This window comes from Blennius ocellaris, assembly GCF_963422515.1.
Source record: "Blennius ocellaris genome assembly, chromosome: 5".
Classification (NCBI taxonomy): Eukaryota; Metazoa; Chordata; class Actinopteri; order Blenniiformes; family Blenniidae; genus Blennius; species Blennius ocellaris.
In genome coordinates, this window is record NC_137654.1 from 12066991 (window position 1) to 12094391 (window position 27401).

A 27401-nucleotide genomic window follows, 5' to 3' on the forward strand; every position below is an offset into this window, starting at 1 on the left:
AATTTCAGTCTTAGTCCTGTCTCTTTCCAAAAACTATAAATCCTTCATAAAATGATGCAGTGGTGTCTTCAAATACACTCTGCTTGATTAACATCTTTGTTTCAAAAATCCCACATCCTTAGTTTCCATTCACATTCTTTAAAGAACTGATCTTTACATGCTAATTTAGAGGAACCAAACCTTTCATTAATGCTGTTATCACAATCTCCAAAAGCCAAGAGTTATGTCTCCAAGCATCCATTAAATTTTCTGCCATCATGAACCGTCCTTGTTCCATAAGCAAGTATGATTATTAACTGACAGCTATCTGGGATTAGAATATTTAAAATGTAATTTAAATGAAAACAACAAGAAGAAGGTCAAGAGATGCCAACGTATCACTGGCACTGCACGGCTGCAGCTGCCTTGGAAGTTGTTTTCTGAATCAGAGCCTGAAGGGGCCCCTCTCCATCTTACCCATCCCACTATTATCCTGCATGGCACTGGTACAAAAGTAGCTTAGGACCCAGCATGGGAATAGAGAGACAGATAAATGTGACAAAGGAAAGATGGAGGCGAGCCAAATGGTTGGAGGAAGAGAGTAGAAAGATGTTTGTGTGAGATGGAGTTCAGACACCTCCCACAGATGAAGGGGAATGGAGAGGAGATGTTCCCGTGATCTGCTGTGTACTGGAAGACTTTCAGAGTACAGTAAATATAGCACAGTGATGATCATATGCTTAGTCTGTTGTTGCTTATGCAAGGAGGGGTTGGGGAAACACCGGATTTTCTATCACGATTCCACATTTTGAGGCACCACATGTACACACTTTTACATTAAATACTTACACATATTGTTTCTGAGGTGATACCCACTGAGTAGTGTGAGATAATTCACTGCTGCTGACAATAGTATTAACATAAAATAGCAGACTGAGTCAATCAACCAAGTCTTAATTCTTGGTTTAATACAGAAGATGAAAGAGAGAGAATTGGTTTAGATGTAGCATACATGTATAACAATAGTTTACTGATAGGACCGGTTTTAACAGATGGATATTTCATTCATTAATTTGTGTTGGAACGAGCAACATCTCCTCTTTTATTTCTTGAGGTTCGAGAGCAAAGTGGATTAATCCTCAGAATACCGTTCTCCAACTTGGATTATTATTGAAATAGGCATATAAGAATGAACTAATCTCTTGGTATTTCCTCTGTTGCAGTGGATTATCAATTCGTCTGGATTACAAATGTTTCATTTGGATTTAAAGATATGTATCCTGCTCTCTGGAGTTATTTGGACCAACTACTATATTACGTTTTCTTAGACTGTGAAACAGAGATTCTATCCTCATTGTGTAAAGTTTATAGACGAATTCTAATCTTTTAAAGAAAGTTATAGCTGTTTTTCATTATATCAATCACTTTGTTTCATTTTAGAAAACACATTTTATTCAATGGGTCGGGCTGCATTATGTGAACGCTCAGGAATCAATCAAAAGACTTCATCAATGAGAAAGAATCAACAGCCCCACATGGGATTCAAACCCACAGCCATCCCAACAGGAAACCATCACGAGTCATCCTGTTGTGACTCAGCAACCTTTACTGAAGCTACAAAAACAGAGAGATTAACTGCAAAAAGATGGATACACAGAAAAAAAGAGATGAGGGATTAAAGTCAATGGGAAGAATCACAAAAGCAGCGAAAGGTGGCAGAAACTGTGAAAATTCCCCGAGCAAGGCCTTGATTGTTCAAACAACCTTTAACAGTCAGACGGCGAATCAAAAGCCTGATGATAAAATGCTGCTTCCCCCTGTTTCCATGTGTTTTCATTGGCTTGTGAATGAACTCTGTGTACCCATACAAACTCTCTTTAGCGGTAAAAACAAAAAGACAAAGAGGATAACAGAGGGTTGAGGGAGGTAGGAGAGCACATACGTGAAACGTAATAAGGAAAAGGAAGCTAAGGGCCACATTTCATTGAATCACAAGTTGGGAGAAGCATTTTTACGGACCGGTCCTTTTCAAAACCACACACTCCTGCAAACATCTTGGCCTGTGACCACCATCCACAAGTTAAGGTCGTGGCTTGAGGGTTTGGATGAAAAAAACGGAAGTCGCCATGACACATTGTTAAAGGATGTTGAAACTTTGTGGTTGAAAATTTGATTCATGCTCTAAATGGCATTGCTGGTGCCCAGGAAAAGGAGGCAATACATCATGAAGACCCGTTTGAACTCTGTGTTTAAACATTTTTGTTTGTTGAATAGCCTTTATATTGTATTCATCAAGGCAGTTTACACAATATACTTTAATTAAGGATTCACTCTAACACAAAGAAAACTTTATATTCACTGGTTTACGTCACACATTTCACTTAAGTACATGAGTTTCCAGCAGACTGGGATCATAAATTATTGAATTTGATCATTCTTACATAACCATCTCTATATCTCTCCTTAAAACCCAGTCTGGTTGACCACCTTTAAATATGCATTGATGAAATATTGTGTTTTTCGTACATTTGATTGTGCTGGCAGTCAGATAGTTTTTGCAATAAAACCACCTCAATTCAGCTTTGGAAATATAGTGCCAAATACAACGAGAGAGAGAGAGAGAGAGAGAGAGAGAGAGAGCGAGAGAGAGAGGGAGAGAGAGAGATGGGACGAACAGTTCTATAGGATATTATGGAACCTGACAATTAAAAGCTTTACAAGTTATATTGAGGATTTTAAATTCTATTCTAGAGTTTCTTTCCGTACTCTTGTCGAAGCGAAGCTGCAACCAAGCTTGTTGTCATTGTGCATACAGATTTTAAATTAAGCGGCTGCTTTTATTTGTGAGTCGTGTGACACCGACAAGACTCTTTTACAGACTGACTCGGTACAACACTACTTGGTGAAATATTGTAGTAACAAGAAAATGGGTCAACAACAATGTTAAGTTCCAGAACTGCTCTTTGTGAAGGTTGTAGGTTTTTGCTGTTCTCGACTTGGGTTTCTTCCAAAGACAATCTACGGATAAGATTTGACTGTGACTCAACCCTATAGAGTGAAATTAAAATCAAACCCCTCCAGGCTGCCATTATAAGCTTTCTTGCATATTTAAAATATCCACACGATGTATGTCATGACGATGTCTAATGTGCTTCGGATAGAGGAGCATTTTTTTTCTCGCTCCCACTTGTCTTGCGTTCCCTGAGCTTTGGACTGGCACCGCCCCTCGGGCTGAAATGCCACATTTTCAAACTATGATTCATTCATGTTCCCGAGAGGATAAATCACGTTCTCGAAATCCCAACACGTCAACCCGACATATCTCACCGCTGCCACATTCTCCTGAGTTTGTCTCTGTCAAACTCGACATAGCGCGCCGACGAGGGGAAGCACCAGAACAAACCAACACCAAAGGCTCTTTGTCCGCCAGCGTCGGAAAACACACTTTCAGTCTCTCCTCCCTTTGTCTGCCTACCTCCTACATGCACCCAGCGTGAGCATGAGTCTTTCCCCTGTCTCCAGTTCTCAACAATGCTTCATCTCTGTGACCGGCCCACACATCAGAATACCACAGAGGGGCGCCGTGAACTTCTCCCTCTGTTCGGCACATTCACGGCCTCCAACACCCAGTGGCTTCGCCCTCGAGCTTCTTTTCTTTATCTGTCACTTCCTCGTCGCCCATCCTTCCCCTGCATCCATTTAATGCTTAAATGGGTGACCTAACCCAGCACCCACATCGCAGTGACTTCATCGGGTGACAGCTGCAGTCAAGGCCGTCCGGCAAAGTGTTGGTGGGGAGGGCGATTTACTCCGCCGTCGTGTCTGGGAAAACCAGCTTCGGGAAGATATCAACCACCTCGGCCACTTAATCTTTCAAAATCATTTGTGGTCGTATCAGCCCACTTGTTTTGTCTGGGAAGAAGTGGAGGTACTGTTCAAGGCTGCTGTGAAGTCAACAAGGCCACCAAAGCACTGACAAGCCGACGACGCCTTTTCCCTGCAGCTGACGGAGCACAAACCAACAACGTTTCTATCTCCAAATCAAACTCTCCACAGTTCACAAGGGGTCACTTTGCTGAGCATAGAAGAACTCACATCTGTCATGTTGAGTGCAGGATTCGTGGGAAGGTTTCAGCTAAATAAATCCAGAAATGAGATGGTGGGAGACATGTTGAGTGCCAAATTGAGTGAAGACAAAGTAACCAATCATCTGCTTGTACAGTTTCAGAAAACACTGAGGTAGATATTTTATGTAAAGCCAGTCACCATGACAAGAAATCCAAATAGATTTCCTCCTAAGATCCAGTTTAAATCTCCTGAATTGGCCAGAAGGTCAGTGGTACAGTCGGGTATTTGTTCAGGCAGCCCCAGCAGGATGGTGGTCACGAACCTCAATCGAAGGCTTCAGATTAGGTTTCTGTTGGTTTGTGGGTCTGCCGAGAATGTGAGCTTACAGAGACTCACATGTTGAGAGGTTCGGTCCACTCTGATTCTTATTTTTCTACTTTGGTTCTTAAGGGATCAAAGAATAAACCAACATATACCCACCCAAATGAAATAGAGATGCTTATTATAATGCACAGCCAATTGCAGTGATTTGCACAAACATATCCACTTGCATGTTATTTACAGAGCTGTCATTCAGGGTGTATTCGCTATGCTGGACCCACTAATTTGCAAAGTAAATGTCGAAAAGTTTGCCTTTCGTATTGTCTGTCTTGAATCCATGTGCCCAATGGCACAATGTGAGTTGTTGAAGGGAGACACTGCCATCTGCTGGATAGTAAATCACACTTCCTGTGGTGAAACTTCTGTCAACCAGGACTTACGGACTTGATTTTAAAACTGTGTAGCACAGATGTCATTTGAATTCAGGGACAAGATACAACTCAATTTGATTTCAGCTTAGGCCACCCTGGCCTAGTTTAGTTTTAATCAGAACATTAACCAAGTGCAATTTTATAGGATGATTTAGATGGCTCATCAAATGGCATGAGCATGAGAACCAAGACGTTTATTTGAAGTTTTATCAAACAGATTTCATTACATCTGGATACTTCTTTATGTCTCAACTGAAGAGGAAAAAAAGGAATATTTATTGCGCTGTCTTTGTCCCGTTGCAGCTCCATTTAGATTAAACTCAACTGCATGTCAATAAAAATCAGTTTGACACCTCTAAATGACAAACTTCTCCTTGTTTCATCTATACATCATCACAAACATCACTTCTTGTTAGAATTGGTTTTATTACATGCTTTGATTCAATATTAAACAAAAAGTACAAATATACAGTGTGACTCTTATCAAAAAGGCAGTGGTGTGTTAAAGATTGCCAGGTGTATTTAGTTCATCCATCTTGTCTGAATGATTCACAGATGCTGCTGCAGCCACAGCGCGGTGTTGAGGAAGCAGTCGGCTTGTGTGTCCACTCTGGACAGAGAATGTCCATCTTCTGGAAACCACAACAACCTGGACAAAGAAACAGAGCCAGGCTTATTCGGCACATGGAGACATGTTGAACTGAATCGACAATAGACTCGGAATAAACTAACTGGAGTGTTTACCTGACAGGGGAGCCTCTGCTCTTCAGCGCTCTGTAAAGCTCCAGGCCCTGGTGAGGAGACACCCGCCGGTCTCTGCCTCCCAACATCAGCAGCACCGGAGCCTTGATCTGAGCAACATCGCACAACAGCTCAAGTTCCAGCAAATACACCATGTTTATATTTTCAGACTTGTTTTCCATTAAAAAGAACACATTCACAGGCAGTTCTTTGATGATAGTGCCATTCACTTTAGTGCTTGTCTTGTTACGTTATAATCGATCAATAAAAATACAATTTGATCAGAACCATAAAGGCTGACGTCATATCGGACTTCTTTGAGTGCCTTCCACTGGACAACAACTTTAAATAAATACTTTATGAGACTGTAATAATGCAAAATACATTCCAGTATTGAAAATATACAAAACATCACAATAACTTATTTGTGAGCTCCTCTCCTCTGTTTTTCCTCTCAGAAAATTCACATCACCGCACAATGTGACTGTTGCTACGAGCTGCGAACAACCGAAGAAAAGCAGCAGAAAATGCCATGACGATCGAACTGATACCAAAAATAATAGATTGCAGTTTTCAAATGGAGTGAAAGTTTAGGAGGACTTTCCCTCTGCACTCTTTAATCCCCTAAAACTCTCACGTCACATGTTTTATCTCATGCCAAGAAGTAATTTATGGTTGAATACCAGATTTTCTCACTCTTTTCACATTAAAAGTTATCATCATTCATGGCTATTGAAAGCTACAGATAATAGAAACCATAACACTTCTTCTACGAGTTAGAGGATTTTATTTTAAAGCGAGTCTTCATACAAGATTGGTGACAGTTAGGTTGTTTTTTTGTATATATTCTTATTTGATCAGTTCAAAATAAGTAGATAACTGTGTTGGGAAATGTGTTTTTATAAAACCCTTATAGTTTTACCCTCCACTTACATATGAAAGGGAAAAAGTAAATCATGCTTGGAAAATGTCAAAAGATCCTGCTACAGTGATATTACAACATGAAAGTAGGGCAATACTGAAACAAAATCCAACAAATGTGGAGGGTACACCACAACAAGAGATGTCTCAATAACATTAAGCTCCTTTTTAGAGAACAGCGAGTTGTGCAAAAAGTACTGAAACATTGAAAAGTTGGACACGTGCATTCAAAGGTTTGGAGAAAGTCACATCAAGTCACGTTTGCCTGGAAAGGTGCATTATAGGTTCAGCCTGAAAATTCACCCAAAAACTTCATATCCTGAACTTTTGGAGATTAGTTGTATGTACAAAATAAGACAGTCTGTTGGAGCTTTAAGTTGGGGAAATAACAACCAGCACTGATTTCATACCCCGCTTTTTCTAATAAATCAATAAAACGTCACTGAGGGAGCGTTTGTGTCTGACCTGAGCGGCATGTGTGATGGGTGACTTCTGCAGCATGGCAGCCAGAGCCTCTGCTGTGGGTATCTGGTCGTATGAATACTGGAAACCGGCACTGGTGTAACGCCTAGTGGCAAGGACACAGTGAAACACACACACTGTGAGCTGGATTCATCTGCGAAGGCAGAAGCCGTTGGACGTCACCGTGCATGGATGAGTGGAGTCTCACCAGTCCACGATGTCGCTGGTTCCCAGTAACGTGGCAGCATTGATGACCGGGTTCCTGGCTGCACCGGCTCGGTAGAAGTCTGGGTACTGACCGAGCAGGTGGCAGGACAGGAAACCTCCGTGAGAACCACCGATCACAGCCAAGCGTCCGGGGTCCAGGGTGGGATCACGCTGCAGCGCTGTGAGCACGGCTCTCTGGGAAAAGATGGGGATATTAATGATATTTATGTTAACCATTAGGGGGTGCTACTTTAATTCAGACCAGTTCAAAGATATTGATGCTTCATTAGAAAAATGTCAGTTTTAAGTAAAATTTTTGTGTTAAAAGATTTATATTTATAATGAACTTACTAGAGTTAAAAGTGCCTTCATTTAAAATGTAAAAAAATAATAATGTAAAGTTATCACATTAATTCCAGGAATTGGCTGAATGAAAGTATTTTTTTGCTAAATGAATCACGTGTGAAGATTTTTTTATGCTTTGGAAACAGAAACATTCATATTTGTGAGATAGATTGAATGAAAATAAGAAGACAACAAAAAGTAAAAACCTACATTCACATCGCTAAACATGGGTTAAACATGTTCAAAGTACCAGTCTCAGACAGAGAGTGGCGACTCTAAATTGTCCATGCGTGTGTTTGACCTGGTGACCTGCTCTGGTTGTTGGTGGTTTCACACATAATCAATAGCCAGGAGTTTAATAACTCACAAAGAGTCATTACCTGCACATCTTTTACATCCTGATTACCAATCTGATCGATCAGAGACAAAATGCTGTCCTGGCCGAGTCCCGTCGATCCCCGGTAGTTTACTAGAGGCACCAAAATATGAACAGAGGGAAGAAAAAATTAAATTAATGACCCCAGTAAGACATTAACCGTGGAATACTAGGATGCCATTTAAGTTAAGCTCAGAATCCACAGAATCCAAAAGCCAGGATCTCTAGTGTACAAATTACAAGATTACACAGAGACGACACTCCAATAAAAAGTAACATAATTGTAATCTGATTTGTGTCTCACCCATGAGGACAGCGAAGCCGAGTTTCACCAGTCCGGCTGTGGTGACGTTCCACTCTGCAGAGAACAGAGAGTGTGGCCCTCCTGGGAAAACAAACATTATGCTTTATTTTGACATGTTTCTCTTCTGTGTGCAGAAAATATGTGATAAATAAAAAGACGACAGACCGTGGATGAAGACGACCAGAGGAATCTTGCTTTCACAAAGAGGAAGAGACGGTTTAACCAAGATGGCTCCAAAGTCTAAACCGGCTGGACGAATAAGCAGAGGGAGAGACGGTCAGAGGAAAAGAATCTCTCTCTCTGAGAAGTGGCGTTGAGGTGAATGAACAACGCTCACCGTAGTTTGGATTGTCCTCGTCGGGAGCGGGCGTGACGTCCAGAGTTGTCCAGTGGAAGTCAAACGTCGGGACAGGCAGATGGAGAGGATGCCAGGATAAAGCTTCACCTGCAGCCGAGAGAAATCCCACTTTCTGCAACACGAACACAAGAGAGGGGAACAACACAACATGTGTAAGAGTGTTTGGTGTCTTCTGGTGTGTGTGCGTGTGTGTGCGTGTGTGTGCGTTGACTGACCAGAGTGGGAGGCGTGTTGGGGCTGGAGCAGCAGACCACCATCAGGTCGCTCTGGATAGTCAGAAGCTTCCAGCTTCCGTAAGTTTTCGAGCCATCGGGCAAATCTGTGTAGAGAAAGGGGGAAAAGGAAGTGACACAACGTTACGGGGATGAACAAATGCAAAGAAACAGCTGAAAATTCAGTTTGAAACTGGTTGAAAGTGATTGTCTACATTTAAAAGCACAAATGCTAATGAATTACAAGACTGTGACTTGCTTGGGCTGAAGGAACAAAGTATCTGCTACAACCCTCGGTCTAAATAAAAACTGAATTTGGTGATTTTCCAACGGCCACAAACTCATATTTTATTCTTGAAAAAGCATGAACAAAGTATCAGATGTTAAAACTGGGTCATATAACAATTCCTTTACAACAGGAATTCCTTTGGAATTTGACATAAACGATGCATCTCAAAAACAGTTGGGAATCATTCATATTCTCCTCTGTTCCTCTCCCAAACCTACAGAAACTCTACACAATGATACACATGACTTTGTCCCAACTTTTTTGAGCTGTTGTTCAAATGAACTTAAAATTGAACTGTTCATATTCTGTTGACAGTAAACTAGGGGTTTATGCAAATCATTGCTTGTTTGACAAGGGTCCCACTTATCTGGGAAATGTGTTAATTCTTATTTCTATGAATCTTCTTTTCTGTTTTGTTTTTTGTTTTTTTAACTCCATGTAATGTTGATTTCACCTACCTTGCTCTTCTCTCTTGAGCTTGTGATGAAGATGAGATGGCGAAGGAGGAGGTGGAGGAAGAGGAGGAAGGTCTGGAAGAGGAGGAGGAGGTGGAGGCAGGGTAAAGTGAGACTCTGCAGAGAGGGGAGGAACAGAGAGTGGAGGAGACGGAGGAGGCGGAAGAAAGGGGGAGAGGAAAGTGGGGAGTGAAAGAGGAGTCACTGGAGCGGGAGGAGGCAGAGGAGATGGGTGAGGAAGAAGAGACCAACCGGGGGAAGGAGGAGGGGGGAGCAGAGGAGAGGGGGGTGGAGGGAAACCGGTCTGCAAACCCAGAGATGGAGATGAGGAGAGGAGAGAGAGGGGAGGAGGGAGAGGTGGAGGAGGAGGAGGAGGAGGAGGAGGAGAGGAGGGACTCTTACTATCAGAGAGAGAGGAGACTTTCTTTGATCTTCTGTCAACCACAAACAGATCCTGAGAGAGAGAGAGAGAGAGAGAAGTGTGTGATAAGGTGTGACTCTTTCGTCTGGTTCCTTGAAGAACACTGGACGAGAGAAGCCTGTTTGTTACCTTCCAGTTCCTGCGAGCGCTGCTGAAGACGACTCTCTGACTGTCTGCAGACCAGCAGCAGGACGGGAGAGCTTCATACATGCCTGCAAACTCCTCTGGAACACAAAGAAAACTGCAGTTGTTCAGTCATTTCTCATCTTGCATCATTATGTAACTCTTCTATTAATTCATCACAGGCTTCCTGAAAGCCACAGACTTAATGTATGGAAAGAAATCATTGTACTCTCCAGGTAACATTCAAACTATGAAGTGTGAAACACTTCATCTACACACTGATAGAACTTTATCCATCTTGCAATTTAATTGCTGAAATACAGTTGGAGCCGACCTATTTTAGTTTCTTTTATGAATCTTCAATGCACTGTATTATCACTCCCTCTTGGATTTTTTAAAAATGCCTAAAATGTCTGAATAAAAATTGACCTGAGCTTCATCACAGCCCTGCATCACATCACATTTTATAATCTGTACTGTGCTCACTACATTTATTAATTCTTACTTCAACACGTAGATGAAAACCAGAACGGAGGACATTCTAGCTGCGAGAGCCAATTGCTCTGTCACCCACCAGCTTGAGGTCTGCTGACGACATCCAGGAGCGTGTCCGTCTTCCTGCTCTTCAGGTCCAGCTGCAGAGGATTCAAAGTTTAACAGAAGAAACACGTGCAGGTTCCCACAACAATGAACACACGGCTGCTCGCTACCTGCTGCAAGCTGAGGCACTGGTTGTGAGGACCGAACACTCGACCCTGCAGGTACACCAGCGTGGACCCGTCCGGACTCAGCCTTGGGGAGGACACCGAGAGACCGTCCCCCGACAGACGTTCTGTTCAGAGAGAAATAGTGACGTTTTAAAAAAAACAAAAAGAAAAAAGAGAGCGAGGCTTTGTCATGGTAAAAAGACAAAAGCGACGTTCTCACCACAGTGTCCGTCCAGGCTGAGTCTGAATAAGTCTGACCTGAGACACGAAAGAGATTTTGTTTTATGTCTTTTTTTTAATTATTATTCTCATTGACTGGAAAAGTTATAAAGTGGCTCGCTCACCTGCGGTTGGAGCAAAATTTGAGTCCAAGTCTGAACGGTTCGTGGTACCAGCCAACAAAAACCACAGCGTGACCTCCAGGAGCCCACAGAGCCTGAATGAAAAACACAGCCTGAATGAAAAACACGAATAAATCAAATAAACAGTATCCGGGTAGAAATGTGCCCTCACCTTCACACACACACACACAATAACGTGGCCTGTGTCCTCACCTGTCCAGGAGAGACGTCGGGCGGGACACCCGGCAACACCTTGACCGAGCCGCTCTGCAGATCCACCACACAGATCACCGGGACGCTCCTATTGGCCAGAGCCTCTCCCCAGTCCTCACAGTACACATTCCTGTCCTGATCACAGGAAACGCATTATTTGTGATTCTCCCCACACATCCCCCTTTCAGAAAGTTGTACTTCATATTTAGTGAACGTTTCCATTCGTAATCGCTCTGCACTCGATATCCAGGGGTATTTCTACAAGTTATATCAGGCTGAAGTATTTGTTGAGACTATACAGGAAAGCCAAGATGCTGGCAAACACCTCGACTCTCGCAAACATACAAATTGAAAGCTAATCCAGCAAAGGCCTCCTTATCGCTTTTTTTGACATGTCCAAATTTGAGTTTTGATCAACTTAATTCCTAATATAAAAATGGGATGCGATGAAAAGCTGATGTGTAGGAGAAATTTATATATAAAAAAAAAAACAACAATTTTTAAATTGTGTTATATTTTTTTGTTAGAATTAATGTTTCCCATTGATTTTTTTTTTTTTTTTTTTTCCACCACAATGTTCATCTTCTTGTCCAAACATGTTAATTGGTAGTAACCGGGCTGCTGGCTGATTCCACATTCTGTCCGTCTGCTGTGTTCCTGCTCTTCTCAGCCACGTACAGCAGCTTGTTCTCACACTGGGACCACGACAGGCAGCCGAACTGGGCTGCAAACAAACACATGGCGAATGCGCTGTGACTTTACAGACATTTACAGAAGTAAAAAAAAAAAAAAAAAAAAAAGAATACCTCAGTCTATCTTACCGTCCTCGTACACTCTGCCATGTCCATTCAGGACCGTCAGGTTGAGGCATTTGCGGAGGCCGTGGCTGTCCCATATCTAAGCAGCAACACAGCATTTTATCACAAACGCCCACAACTTACATATTTATAGTATATTCTTCTTACCTCTAGAAGCTGGTGGCCGCATATCTCCCTGACGACGGCTCGGAGGTCTTGAACAGGAGAGCGTTGGCTCAGTAACCTGGAATAAAACAACAGTTCAAAACTAAAAAAAATTAAAAATGTAATTTCACATCATTGTTCAAACTGAGAAGAAACAATTGGGACGAATGACAAATAGCTGATAAAGATAGTAGGAGGAGGCTTGTGGAAGTAAAGTATTAAATATGGTCACCACACTACTGGTGACCACCTCTGAAGCATCTCTAACCTCATTTAACGACGTTTCCGTAGCAGCACTACTTCTGAATGCAACCGGTTAGTATCTGATTCCAATAAACTTTGTAGCACTGATACAAGGAATGGAGTTTCACTGTGCTCGGTACTTTTGATGAGCAAATTAGAAGATTTACAAAGGCCCTCACATTATGTGCTTGGTGAATTAACTATGAATTAAGAATTAACATAATCCAAAGCTGTTATCTCCGCTGTCCGGAAGCTCTGTCACGAGTTCACTAAACTCCTGTTTACTGATTCATTAATCGTGAACTAACTCAGGTCACACGAATGACTGAAGAACACAAATGTGAGAAATATCAACATCAGCCTGATGGAGCATCCATGAGCTTCAATAAAAGTTCAACCTTAACCGCTGAAGTCACTACGCTGTTGACTTTAAAGATCAACTTGTTATAGTTGGTGGTTGTTTGCTTCTGTCATTTTTTTTTTTTTTAATAAATCCATTTCACTCAATAAGCACCAACATCCAGATTATAGAGCATCTTCCTCCCACCTAACTTTAACTTCAGATTAATTTCATGATTGAATCAATGGACACATTAGCTCAGCTAACGTGTCACAGCGACCTCCAGCGGCTGTACTCACTCTGCAGACAAGGGGACACAGGGTCCCGGAGGGAGGACGCTCCGGATGCTCCTGTGATTGTTGCTGTCGGCGATCAGAGTCCACTGCTGCGAGAAGCGAAGCCTGGAGCCTCGGACCAAGTCGCTCTGACTCCACTCTGACAGAAAATAACAGGTTCCATTCACCGTTATTCACCTCTCGTTGTCGTGCAGATGAAATGTTAAATGAATACACGAGCTGGGACACATGACTTTTAATCAAATTCCCTCTGGAGTTTACAGGGACGCAGTAGTTTGACGTCTACAAAGTGAAATCTGCTCAAAAAAACCAAAGAGAAAATCCTCCATTTTCTATGTTGCAGAGAGGACACGACCTCAGCGTCCAGAGGGATATTACTTAACAGCAGTCTGGCCGGATGGTTCCGTCCCCTGAGAAACAGATTGGTTTACGCTGTAAACCTGCTTAAACCTTTAAGACAAGATCACTGATGTCAGCGCCAGACGTCTCCAGCCAGCAGGCCGTCACGACATCCAACACACATGCCGGACGTTTCCATCAGCGGGGAAGATTCCTCCACTGTGGCAGCGTGGAAGGCTGTTTAATGCAGAGCTGGTTGTACTGCCTGCATTATTTATGGACTGGTTAGACTTTCTTTAAGGACTTGCACTCATTTGAGTGACCCCTCAGGACTTTACTGCTTTTAAGGTGTGCGCTGTTTAAAAGTCTGGGGGAAAAATTAAATGGGACACAAAGCTGACAATTAGAATGCAACAAAATGAGACATTTGATTTTATTAGTGAATTTATTGACGAATTATAATTAAGGCTATAAAGAGGACAGTATTTAACTAAAACTCACTCGAGTGATGGACTGAAATACTGCAACCAGAAATAATTAACTAATTCCATCTGTGCTTGTTTTCTGTTGAAAAGAGAGGCCGATATATTATATATAACACATATAACAACATGTAGGCAATCATTTAATAGTTTAAAGATTTTTGCCACGACTTGTTGGTTTTTACAATATGATTACAAAAATCCTTCAAAAATGTAAAAACTAAACCCGACTTGAACATCTACAGAAGTGCCATTCTTTTTTCTTTTTTTTTTTGCAGTATCTTTCTGGATTTATTTGTCCTCATTTGTTTTAGGGGGCCAGGTTGGGTGGTTGGGTTGCTGGGACGAGGGAATAGAAAGTATAATGGGTCGCTTCTAATGCAATAGTTCTGTCCATAAAAATGTATAAAAACAAAACTGTAATAGCTCCAGTCAACAATGTAAGAAAACATGAATAGAACTGTAATTCTCAGAAATCAATAGGTTTTTGTGTTTTTTTGCACTTTCCATACATTGGACAACAAAGTCAGAACACAAACTCAGTCTCTCTATTATATTTGTAATCTTGTTTTTACTTTTTCTTACATTAACGGCTCTATAACATTTAAGATTTCCAGAATTATTACAACAAATACAAATATTCGCACACAATCAGATATACGTTTCCAATGAATTTGGGCCGCATGGTGACGCATTGATTCATGCGCTCACGTCACAGCCAAAAGGGTGTCGGTTCAAATACCTGCCGGGGCCTTTCTGTGCAGAGTTTGCAAGTTCTCCCTCTGTGTGTATAAGTTGAATCCTTTTTTCTGCATTTTCCAGTCCTATTGCTGAGATGCAGTGGTCAGCCACAGTAGTGCACTCCAGGGAGCTGATGGGGGTCAAGAGTCGTGCTCAGCGAACCACAGTGGTGACCTGTCCGCTGTGGGACTACTCCCTCTCCCGAGCCCGCTTCTCCAGCCTCGAGGCCAAAAGAATTTATAGTAATAAGGAGAGGAAATGCAGGAGGCACAGAGAGAACACGCAAACTCTGCATGGTCCCAATTCAGTCTCTGACCAGGGATTTCTGACTGTGACGTGGGACGTGTAGCGGAACTTGACCGGTCGTCCTCAGAGGCAAACCTGTCCTCAGAATCACAATCAGCATGTACTTTATGAACAGAGATAAAACCCTCAGTGTTTTGGGTATTTTTGCAGTAATTCACTTGCCCTCTCTGTCTGTCTGTCCTTCCAGCCCAGTGTGTCGTCACACCACGGAGGCAGGGAAATTAATGCTCTGTTACAACGTGGACACGTGCTGTTAGACAAGTGATGTCTATACTGTGTATGTACAAATGTATTTTGTCTTTTTATATATGGTGGGTGTATGCAGCTTAAATTCATTAATAGAATAGTGTACTCTGTACCGACTGTGCCCCATATTGACGTGATCGACACCATCAACATTTTTCACAATTACACACTTAAATCACACAATACGTTACATTACTGTACAGGCAGAACATTTCCTAAAAATTCTAATCTAATAGTTTTCAGCAAACTGCACCGTGACCCTGTCCTGTCCATTCCTACATGGCCCCAGGTTCCTCTGGGTCAGTTTTCAAGTGGATTCACTGCAGCATTATTTTGACAATCACATTAAAATCACGTCTAATTGTAAGATTGCTGTCTAGGCAGATTTTTATAAATCCCCTTAAAAACTTAATTGTCTTTCAGTAAACCGCACCACATTCTTGTTCTATATGCCCCCAGGTACCTCTTTGCCAATTTACAAATGGACTCATGGCAGTTTATTTTTCACAATTACACGCTTAAATTACACCCAATACATGTAATGCTGAACAGGCTGATTAAAAAAATCACATAGGGACAATAAAATGATATATTAACTAATTCAGGATGGTGTGTGGTGACAACTCATCTTTCTCGCTCTCTCATGCTTTCCCTAATTCTTTTTTTTTTTTTTTTTTTTGGAGGGGGGGGGTAAAAGTCTGCCAATATTTAAATATATGCAATAACTTACAACATGTGTGTGTGTGGGGGGGGGGGGGGGGTATTTGTATTTTTGTTTTATCTCACACTACTATAATAAAGCAGCTGGTGGATCCACACGCTGCACAAGGTGCCTTTATTTTACACTGAGCCCCTGCCGTACAAACTGTCTGTACACGCCACTGGAAATTGTGTTTCTGGCCCATATTTGTACGAGAGACTGACAGCATGTCACTAAGAGGAGTACTGGCACTTGTTTATTATTTTTACCCACTTAAGGCACTGACGTGGGAGAGAAAGCCACTCCACCCGCAGGTCTTCCTTTGAGTGGTGCGCCTACACTGGGCTCAGTTTAAAGGAGGAGGAGGAGGAGGAGGAGGAAGAAGAGGAGGAGGCTCACGTCACCTGCCGTCACGGTGAAGATCCGGACCTCCGGGAGCTGCTCTTCTCTGACATGCGCTGCAACAGGCGCCGGGAGGCCGCTGAGCTGAGCGTACAGCCCGCTGATCAGTCCGGGCTCCATCCGGGTCTGCTGCTGCACATACACACACACACACACACACACACACACTCTCTCACACACGCACACACACACGCAGCGCACACTAACTGCCGCTCCTCCTGACTCTATTCAACACATCACAACTACGATGTGCACCAGCGCCGCCATGCTGGATTCATGTATGGATCGTACCACTGTGACTCGGAATGGGGGGGATGCAGTGAAGGAAAATTACCACAAGGGTGCAGCAGAGATCATTTAATTTGATTTACAAGGGCGTCAATCGTCATAACACGTTCATAACATGTCCATTCATAATTTGATTTCACTCATAGGCATCATTTGATAATATACTTAATTTTCCTTTGGTGTGTGTGTGTGTGTGTGTGTGTGTGTGTGTGTGTGTGTGTGTGTGTGTGTGTGTGTGTGTGTGTTTACAGGGCTATACCATTTTGAGTTACTGACATGAATTATGAATAAAATATCAATTAAAAGTGTTAGTTACTTAAAAAGAAGGTATCCACCTTCTATACTGATTTATCCAACATTAGATATTAATTGCCCTGTAGAAAAGATCAAAGCTTTACTTGAAAAAGTTTATACCAATTTCAGAGTGATATATAAATATAGAATGTTCTGTTAAAAGAACTACAAAAAAGATGTAAATGTTTGAATAATTACTTGTGCCAATCAGCAGAATGACTTATGAACATAATTAGCCTTTTTTGCAGGTGAGATCACTAAGAAAGCAGGTTTTTATACAAATTCATGTTTTTTGGGATTACTTATGGTTTATGATCAAACCCTGGTTTAATAATGTGCTGAATAGCATTTATGTGAGCAATGACACATGTTGAGTTTCAGTTTGAGTGTTCCTGGATCTTAGTTCTGCTTTCAACAATTCCTTTATGTCTGAATGGTCCTCTATGTTTAAACATGTGTTCTAAGTAGCAAATTAGATTGCGGTTCAAGTGTTTTTAAGTATGTGTATGATCCCACACATTTTTTAAAATACAACTTTAGTACAATAGTGAGTTTTTGAAACTCTTTCATTTCAATCGTGATTCAACGTAAGCAGTAGTTTTCATTTGAACTTTCAGACATTTATTCCCAATATTTGTACTGAGTTTAGTCTTTAGAGGCATTTCATCTAATATAAATAATAGTTGTAGCTGCAATAATGAACAGGAGCATACTGGGAGGAATCTATTGTTATCAATTTTCAAATAAAGTTAGAAACTCAACAGATTTCAAAATTATTTGTATCCTTTTTAGTGTGTCTGAGTGAAGTCAATTAAAAAAAAATCATACTAAATTAAAGTTACATTTCCTGTTTAAATGTTTGGTTTTGTTTTAATATGGATGTGAGAAGTACAAAAAATTAAAATGTAAAGGATTAAGGTCTGCTTAAATAACTGGTGTCACTGGTGTGTGTTATACTGCCTCGGTCCTCACTGTCACTCTGAAATCAAGTTTGCTGCGGTCGTCCAAATATTCAATAGCATTTTACATTTTTATGGAACGGTAGCTTACTATTTGAAAACAATCCAGCCTCTTGTCTTCAACATGCAAAAAGACAAATTGTCTTGAATCACGACTCATGTTAAATGTTTGGGTGATACTATGGTGGTAAAAATTACGGCACACATTTCTTTTCTCCATTTTTAAATGTCTGTACAACTTTGTCATCAACGGAGAAAAAGAGGTGGTGAAATGTTCTTTATTGAAACATGTTTCCGATGTGACCGAGCATCAGAAGTGCTGACCAGACGGCTTGATGAGGCCAGAACATCACAGAAAGATCAAATCCACTGGACATGGCTCAGCAGAATTGACACCAGCTTTATGTTTTGCCAACATGTCATTCAAACCACTAACAGTTGAATCTGTGGCTGAAGACTTTAGTCCAATGACCAGAAGTTGTAGATGCGACCACAACTAAAAGCATCATCAAGCATGACCGGTCAGCGCCTCTGATCAGTGGTCTGCATGTATTCATCGCTCATAAGTGGAAAAGAAATCATTGAAATGGATCCAACGTTTCAAATACACATAATTTCATACATTCCCATCTTCAGTATATTTGCAATGCATTTATAGATTATATGACCCACCAACCCCCATCAAAAATACAAGTGGGAAAAAAAGAAATCCTCATCTTTACTCCAAAACTGTCTGTAAACAGTTAGTTTCTTAAAACCCCCACACTACTGCCCCCTTTAATAAATTAGAATGTAAAATACAAACATTCATCAGAACTGGTTAAAATTAAAGTTTTCTTAAACACAATGAATATAGAGATGTCAGACGTCTTTGATTTCATTTTTTTTTTTAATTAGGCATCTTGTTTATATTGGTTAGGCGTTTCATTTCATGATTAAATTAATATCAAGTAAAACACGCTCTCACACAAACGGCACACACGTTTCCTTTTTAGGTTGCATTGGTTTGAGTCAGTCTCGGGTTTGGCAGCTGAAGTGGCTCCTCTGGTGTCGAAGGAAGGAAGGAATCGGTGGAGGAGAATTATTCCAGGAAATTCAGGAATTTGAATTAAAACGCCTACCAGACCTGTCCAATGACAGCAGCAGCTGGAGCCGAGCATCCAGGAGAATACCCAGCAGCACCAAAAGAAGTGGAAACTCCACGGATCCACTTCCAAATGAGTGATTATATATATAGATATGTAATACTTAACAATCAGTGTACTTGCATTAATGAAACTAATAAGATCTGATATCTAAAGATTATGCATAAGTTGCAGAAACAGTGTGAACAATCCACTGCCGCAGTTGATTGTGTGAAAACACTTAGTAAGAAGCTAATGCCAGCTGGAGAGACCGTTGCACCGGCTCTCTCTGCACTTCTTCATTTTCCACTGACAGTTAAGAGAAGCTGCGGAGAATCAGCCCACAGAGAACTGAGCAAACATCTAAACGTGTCCCTTTATACCTGGATGCGTTGTGTTTCCACCTTCTGCAGTGCGACGCAACAACTTTCTGTCAAAATGAAGCAGCCGAATAGAGAGTATTTTCTAAACCTCTGCTCACGTCGCACGCACCTCTGAAAGGAAAACCACACTAAAGTCACGCCAGCTCCCTGTGAGTCGCCTCTCGTGTAAAGAGCACAGGTGGGAGGTTAAACTACGGATCTTTGTGAGTCTGATAGGCAAAGTGTTGAAGGCATCGTGTCGTCTTGGGATTCTGTAAAGCCCAAAGAGTTCCTCTCTTCCTTTGCACTCTCACATCACGTCGGCGCGTTTGTCCCGGACTTTGTTCCTCTGCTTGGTTCGGGCTTTGAAGGCAGCAGAGTTGAAAAGATGCTGTTGATGAAAGAAATGAGAGAAGCACGCTGAAGCACCTCGGGCTGGGATTGCATTACACTGGGTGCTCAAATTGTTCAACGAAATCAGCTTGTGACTGCAATGTGGAGGAGAAAGATCTCCAGACGGGCTCAGTCACAAGAGTCAAAGCCATTACCTTCTCAAACCGCGAGATCTTGTTTGCTTTGATGGTCGCGTCGAGGATGAGGGGAGCGCCGAGGCCAAAGATGTCCCTCAGTAGTGGATTGAACTGCATCAGACAGATTAAAGTTAACGGTTTTATTGTGAGCAATCAGGACGGATGTGGAAGACTCATCTTCAGAATCTACAGAAATGTACATTTCAACTTGACAGGTCCATCATTTATCAGCAGAAGCACAACATGCGTTGAGAATTGGAGCTGTATCCATGCAACACAGTGGGATTTTCTCCAAACACCCAGTGTTTGTAGGTGTCTGGGTGTGTTTGTGTGTTATCTGGGAGCTTCTCCACACACAGTAACAATGGGCACATTTACAGGCTGCAGTGGAAACAGGCTCAGCATGTCTGAAGAGTAAACTGCAGATTGTTGAAATATTTGTCCAAGTTGAAGTGAATCATATATTTGCCTGCGGTAAATGATGTTGTGGCCACACGGAACTGGAGGTTAGCACTCAGAGTGAGAGCATCCTCTGTTTGAGTGGCGAGGGATAGGGCCGGTCATGGATTGGTGCATCCCTACTGGGGGCCTGTGTGTTTGAATGTCTTCACTGTAAGCAGTCCCAAAGTCAAACCCTTTGCTTCCCTCACCTGTAGATGATGTCGGACTCCGGATTCCATGATTTCCTTGAATGCGTCGTAGATTCGTCTCCTCATCCAGCTGTCGATGTAAACGCCCTCCACTCCGAACCGGATCTTCTCCTCGGTGAAGTCCTCATTCTGCAGGGGAAATACAAGATGATGGACTTTCAGTAACAGAAGGAGACTTCTCAAGATTTTAAGCCAGAAAAAAAAAAAACAATCTCTAAATACGTGAAGTGACACATTCGAGGTCCACAAAGCTGCAGCATACCTCTATATAGTGTAGCACCTCCCTGAAGATTGAGCGCTGTTTCCTTCTGTCATTCTTGGCTCTGTGTTTGTTGCCATCAGTGGCTAAACTCTTCAGACATTCACATAGACTGTCACAGTTGTCCACCTCAAACTCCTGCACCCACACACACACACACACACACACACACACACACACACACACACACACACACACACACACACACACACACACACACACACACACACACACACACACACACACACACACACACACACACACACACACACACACACACACACACACACACACACACACACACACACACACACATCAGTAAACAACATGACTTTGGACGTGGATATGACGTTATCCAGCTGCACTGAAAGTGAAACATTCAGTCTTCCATCGTGCCATTACCTCGTCTATCTCTCGTCCGAGCTCCACCAGCAGGGCGATCGTCTCTCCCACCGCTATTCTGTAGTTGACGTCGCTGCTCTCCAGACACGCCTGCAGTTTAGGGAGGTGACTGGAACGAGCGGGACAGACGGAGAAAACCACTGTGAGTTACAAGGACTGGCGTAGCTTCAGATAGGAAAGAGTGATTCGATTACAGACTCACAGATCGAGCAGCAGTGTGAGTTTAGAGGCGGGGCAGAGGGTGACCAGCAGCGACCAGGCCTGCAGGGCGGCGCAGTGCAGGCCGGAGCTCCCGGGTTTAGGAGTGGGCAGCGTTCCCTCTCTGTTGGGGTACGAGGACATGAACACACTCTCCAGAAGGGCCAGAGACTTGATCAAGTCCTTGAGGGGCAAGACAAAGGAAAACAAAGAGCATTAAGTCTGAGACGGGAATATGTACCCCACGACACGGAAATAAACTGAGACTCTCCATGTTTCAAGTTTAACAGTTGTGCACATTGTTCTCACTTCTCCATCTTCAGCAGCTGAGACGTAACAGCACATCCCCAACGCCCTCGCACACTGGTGAAGAAACAAGATGCGGGAAAAGGTCAAGTGGACATTTGTGAAGCTGCAACTCCTCGACACTGAATACAACTTGAAAATAGCTACAATCAAAACATTTAAAGAAGATATTCAACTTCTGCCTTAACATCAGCTTGGTGGTAGCGTGAGGCTCGGAAAACATCAGATGAAATGTGGTATTTGTAATGAAACTGAGTAAATACACATTTTTTTAAAAAGCATGGAAAGTAGTTATTATCTATACAACAGCTGAACCTGAATGTAAGTGACAGACTGATACTGTGTTAAAGTTACTCAGGTATTGGCTGCTCCTCCAAACGCATACTGAAATATTTGATGTTCACACACATGGTGGAGTTTACAGCAAACGATGCCACACATCAGCTTACAACTGTGGTTTGTTTGCAAAACAGTCATAGTACGAGAGCAGAAAGCAGCAGCAGATTGAAAATGTCACAACTGACGCGTCCTGAAAACATCAGCCTCAAATGTTATGAATCACATGTCAGAATGTATCGATCCTATTAAAAATGGGAGTGTGTAATAATGTGTCTCGGGAATTATTGAGGGTTGATGTGGTCGCTCACACTCTGGCGAGCCGTGATGCCGGCAGTGTTGTCGATCAGGATGGCGGTGAGGATAGGACGAAGCATCTTGAAACCCTCCTCTGCCTCGTCTCCGCCACCCAGCTGGATACAGAGCAGAGCAAAGACCGTGGCTGCTGCCGCCTGCTCCTCATTGCTGCCTGGACACATGGAGAAGGGAAAGAAGACGTCAGTTCATGGCAATGTAAATATGAGAAAAGACAGTTTGACCAGAAGAGCCTAAACCCTCAATTGCTGCAAAGAAATGATCAACTCTTCATCGCGTTACCTTTTTTCAGGCTTCTCTCCAAGCAGTCGCTGACAGTAAGGCGCCTCTCCGTCAGGAAGTCGTACAGCACTCTGGAGGAGAAGACCAGTCGGAGTGACTCCAGAGCTGCCAGGCGAGTCTTGGTGCTGAGCGAGAGACACAGTCAAAACTTTTTTTTAGTATCAAACCATTTTGTGTTTCTTTTCCTATTACTTCAGTGATGGCATGATGAGTAGCCATCTAAATACTTTCTCCATTAAAAAAAAATGTCTGAAAATAAAGACAAATTTTCAGGAATAGGTCAAGAACAACCAAAAAAATTAAGATTCACAAGTCAAGAATATTCGACGTCCACATCGGATTTACATTAATGGCGGGCAAGTGAGAGAATAAGTTGTGAAAAACAGGACTGCCAAAGGAAATAAGAACAGAAAGTTAATCGGGTTGTTAGCAGTATATCCCTGTGGTAAACAGTTAAACAATTAAAACAATTTAACAGAAATTGTTTTCATGTGGTTTAAACAGCATGTTTCTGGGCTATAGTGTTGTCTGCCAGTTTGAATCAACTCGGTTCTTGTGAATAAAATGCAGTGATTTTTCTTTTTATTCCAAAGAAAATTACAAACACTTTCACAGTTCAGTATGGATATTGAGACTAAATTGAGTATAAAGACGAGTTATCAAGAATACGTTGAGAACGAGTATGTGAAGTTTAACAAAATGTTGAAAATAACAGTCTTTAACTAGTATTAATAATCCTCTCGACATTTCAAAATCATCCTATGAATCAGATTTTTTTTTTTTTTCTTCCTTTAAAATAGTGAACGTTAATAAACCCTCACCTCTTGTCCGTCAGGTTGTCTATACACTGTTTGAGTTTGTCTTCAGTTTCCTCCTGGGCAGTCTGCTCGTCCACCTGCTCACCTGGATCAGACGACAACACAGAGCAGTGAGCTTCGGACACAACCCGGTAAAAGTCACTTATTTCACTGTAACCGAGGTTCATCAGACCTGAGCCGTCCTCCAGCACCGTGGTGCTTTCACTGGCACTACTGTAGTGGCTGAGAACGTCGGACGTCAGCTCGTCGTCGCTGGCGGCGGACTCTCCCTTCAGCCCATTCTTATTACCTGCGGACAGAAAACACAGCGTGTGTGCAAATAAAGTGAGACGATGGGAAGAAAAGAAGACTTGTCATTGAGGGAATCAGCTACAACTTCAACTGTTGACCTCCGAATCAAGACAATGAGAGCGGTTGTATGTGAATCATGACAGTTACACATATAGACACTGGCCATTATTCTCCCTCTGCCATGAAGCTGCAGGACAGTTGCTGGGTGAAAGGTGCTTTCACATCAACTGATCTGAGCTTCTCAGGCCCGCCAGGTATGGTGTGAGTTAACAAGACAAGTGTCGTGACAATGTCAGTACAGACAAGAAGAAAAAAAAAGAAAACAAAGTGCAACACGAGGTCAAAAGATATATCTATAGATTTCCAAATAAAGGAGGCGCAGCATTGTTCAACTTTTTTTGACTTTTTCTAGAATACAGGAAACTGAATACATGAGATAAAACAGAAGCAGCGAAACTGATAATACATCACCAAAGCCTCAGTTCTCCAATTTACACCATTTTTTTTGTGTTCTTTCCCTTGTACACATGAAAGTAAAACTATTTTTTTCTGAAGCTTGTAAAAAGACATTTTAAATACGTTTACTTAAAATGACAGATCGAGGCCTACAGGTTCCAGCTTGCGACTGGAAGGTCGGGGATTCAATCCCACTGGAGTGACATGCTGCCAGTATTAAGCAGCAGAGCAGTGGATGACTTTCTTCTTTGTAGGTTGTTTTTTTTTTCCTTCCGGATTTTTCAAACCAGTAGGAATCCACCTGATCCATGTTGAATGCATACCGCATGAGAATGATTTACTGCAGTTTGTTTAACCATTCAACTCATTATATGCACTATATTGCAGCTACTCATGGGTAAGATGCTCTTAATTATTGTCAACTCACAAACACAAAGGAGCCAATGTTCACTGGGTTAATACTCAGACAGTGAAATGATTTTCCAATAGCTGCAATGCTGTTATTAGTGCCATGTGTTTGAGATGGTGGGGGGTAAGAGTGAGGTCAGCAACACTAAGCTGGACCTCAGGTTCCTGCTGGCTCAGGACTTTCTACTGTTGGTGGGATTACTGAAGACTAGAGTGGTCATTCATTCATTTCATTCATATGGTGTGTACAATCCAGAATGGTCAGACCACAGGGCAGGGTGAAATACTTATTCCTATACTGTGTGCGGTGTGTGTGTGTGTGTGTGTGTGTGTGTGTGTGTGTGTGTGTGTGTGTGTGTGTGTGTGTGTGTGTGTGTGTGTGTGTGTGTGTGTGTGTGTGTGTGTGTGTGTGTGTGTGTGTGTGTGTGTGTGTGTGTGTGTGTGTGTGTGTGTGTGTGTGTGTGTACACAACATTTTTTTTTATGAGGAACTATGTCATTTCTATGCAAGTTCAACATGCTATTTGAGGTTAAAACTAGATTTTACTGTTCGGATTGGGTTTTCAGGGGTTAAAGTTTGGGTAGTAGCCAGGGAAATGCATTACCACAATGAATGTCCCCACAACAATGCCATACAAATGCGTGTGTAGGTCATCCAGGACATCTGCGGTAACTCAGAGTTCACTCATACTGCAGCACTGCAGTGTAAAAAGCTAATTATTTCAGCGTTTACTTTGTCAGGTTAACTGTTAATTATTGTAACTGCATCAGCAGCAAATGTAGCCCATTTAATGAGCACATACTGTAACACAAACGTACTGGAAAAATAGAACAGTGCCCCACCCATTTTAAATGATCAGAAAATCTTAGACAAGAATTCAGTTGTGATCAACATGATCTTCACTGTCATTTCACTTGATTTATGGCTCTGCTGAGTCTCTACTCCACTGGACCATCATCAAGTTCTGATCTAAACAAGCACCGACTGTCTCGAAACCGTCTGACACTTCACAACAGTGTCACCAGTCAACAGTAACAGTCTTATTGCCTGCAACCATTTCCCACACTTCGGTGTATCGAAACATGACTTGAAAGACTGGATGACAGAGCCTCCAATTCAAATCAGGCCTTCTGTGGTTGCGTTTTATGACAAAGGACATTTAACACCAGGTACAAGGTGAAACTTAAAAATGGATTCATTTAAAAAAACAACACAAAAGAAAGACACTGCAGTCACTTTTCTTTTAACTGGGATGAGTGATGAAATAAGATGCACCAGGGCAACTTAAGAACCTCACTGAATGCATGCCGTCAAGCTTTTAAATAATATAATTAATTAATTAGATAACTAACTTATCTGCACCAACAGCAACATGGGATGTACATATCAAGCAAAAATGTAACTGAGGAGCTTCATTTCTCCATAAAGAGAAGAGTACAATCCATATACATGAGCAATGTAACTTGAAATAAATGCATTTGTTCATTCGTTCTCACTGTTCACAGCAAAGATACTGCACCTTGTAGGCCTGTATCATGACCTTTGAACCTCGGGCCACAGTATGGGTAACTCGCCTGCAGCCCACACACACACACACACACTAAACTACACATCCTCCCACACAGGCATGTCCACACACCAGTGAAGTGCCTCACGTGTCGTCTCCACATTGCTACTTTCTGCTTACATAGCAGTCCCTCGCTCAGCTCCAGTGGGACGTGGCTCCAATGCCTGCCAAATCAGAACAGTGAAACGAAGCAGCTGAAGCTAGTTTGAGCCCCCTGGCCAGCCACGCTGAGGCTACACAGACTAGGCGCAGAACTCAAACGACCTGTAACACTCACGACAACAATTTCCTTTGCCACCTCAACAGCATACTGCCTTCACTGTACGAGAATGCATGCAGCACAAACCATACTCCTACATGACTGGTTATTCCAACCTGTGAAGATATAATTAACTGCTTTATGTCTCCAGGCACAACTGGAATAAGTCCTGCAATCACCCTCAGGTAAAATCCAGAGCTGTGAGTCAGCTGGAAAAGCTGCCAGAGATCCAGCGATACCCTTTAACATGTGGAGTGGGAGGCTTCTGTGGAAAATCACAAAGTCGGCAGCGTCCTTAAATTCAAACCAACAGATGTCAAATATTTGATTAACATGTGAAATATCAAGTCTTCAAATTCATTAAACTTTAACTGTCAAAAGTGTATTTTTACAGGTGGAGGTCACATGGCAATAACCCCATGTAATGAGAGACACACTGTGACTGGTGTCGGAGGAGATAACATTTTGTGTGGTTAGTTGGTGATGGAACAAGATTTCGGCAGCCGCCTGCAAAAGGAGGACGTGGCATTCAAACGAGGGACAGAGCTCAAAGTCCCCGAGTAGCTTTGTGATTGGCGTAAATCTCGGCATGCTGGTAAAACATCGTCTGGAGGCATTTGAGTTTGGCAAGCATGGAAAAATTATCCTGGAGCCTCAAAGCTGAACATTTGGTGAAATTAATTGTGTTAAGGTGAGCGACAGGGCAGGGAATATACAAGATAGGTATAGTACAATGGGTTGGCCATGTAAGTGACTGCTGGGTTTGTATACTGACAGACTAAGGGGAGCTGGTGGATGAGGGGGGAGCTGGATGCAAAGCCAAGATGGGGATCAAGAACCAAAAGAGTTACCTTTTAGTTGTGCTTTGGCCGACAGCTGCAGCTGAAGAACCTCTTGTCGAAGAGAGCCTGGAGATGTTGTATGGGTGGGGAATGCGTGGGGGGATTATGATGTACAGACGATGGG

The 27401-nt window shown here is 42.3% G+C and overlaps 2 protein-coding genes across 2 annotated transcripts in view; both read right to left on the bottom strand.

Annotated features, from left to right (window-relative positions):
* Positions 1-5339: 5339 nt before the first annotated feature.
* LOC308129952 (acylamino-acid-releasing enzyme) lies at positions 5340-16540 on the bottom strand. Its single transcript, XM_080496092.1, has 22 exons — positions 16334-16540; positions 13119-13254; positions 12240-12315; positions 12096-12171; positions 11889-11998; positions 11275-11409; positions 11065-11156; positions 10941-10978; positions 10724-10845; positions 10588-10648; positions 10020-10114; positions 9872-9923; positions 9473-9544; positions 8729-8832; positions 8493-8625; positions 8321-8404; positions 8156-8236; positions 7856-7944; positions 7132-7325; positions 6927-7029; positions 5544-5650; positions 5340-5448 (listed from the first exon to the last, which is right to left on the bottom strand). The coding sequence occupies exons 1-22, from the start codon at positions 16449-16451 to the stop codon at positions 5349-5351; spliced, it is 2178 nt and encodes a 725-aa protein (XP_080352218.1). The 5' UTR covers positions 16452-16540; the 3' UTR covers positions 5340-5348.
* A 1607-nt stretch (positions 16541-18147) lies between these two features.
* The window catches only part of ifrd2 (interferon-related developmental regulator 2), a gene marked incomplete at its 5' end in the record, with an annotated part of 10112 nt that continues 858 nt past the window's right edge, over positions 18148-27401 (bottom strand). Inside the window, 12 exons of the mRNA XM_080496854.1 lie at positions 18148-19749; positions 19907-19999; positions 20539-20667; positions 20801-20935; positions 21200-21308; positions 21402-21580; positions 21707-21760; positions 22351-22508; positions 22637-22761; positions 23458-23539; positions 23627-23743; positions 27287-27343. Of these exons, the coding sequence (XP_080352980.1) occupies positions 19669-19749; positions 19907-19999; positions 20539-20667; positions 20801-20935; positions 21200-21308; positions 21402-21580; positions 21707-21760; positions 22351-22508; positions 22637-22761; positions 23458-23539; positions 23627-23743; positions 27287-27343 (1319 nt within the window). The 3' untranslated portion in view covers positions 18148-19668. The remainder of the gene's footprint in view (positions 19750-19906; positions 20000-20538; positions 20668-20800; positions 20936-21199; positions 21309-21401; positions 21581-21706; positions 21761-22350; positions 22509-22636; positions 22762-23457; positions 23540-23626; positions 23744-27286; positions 27344-27401) is intronic.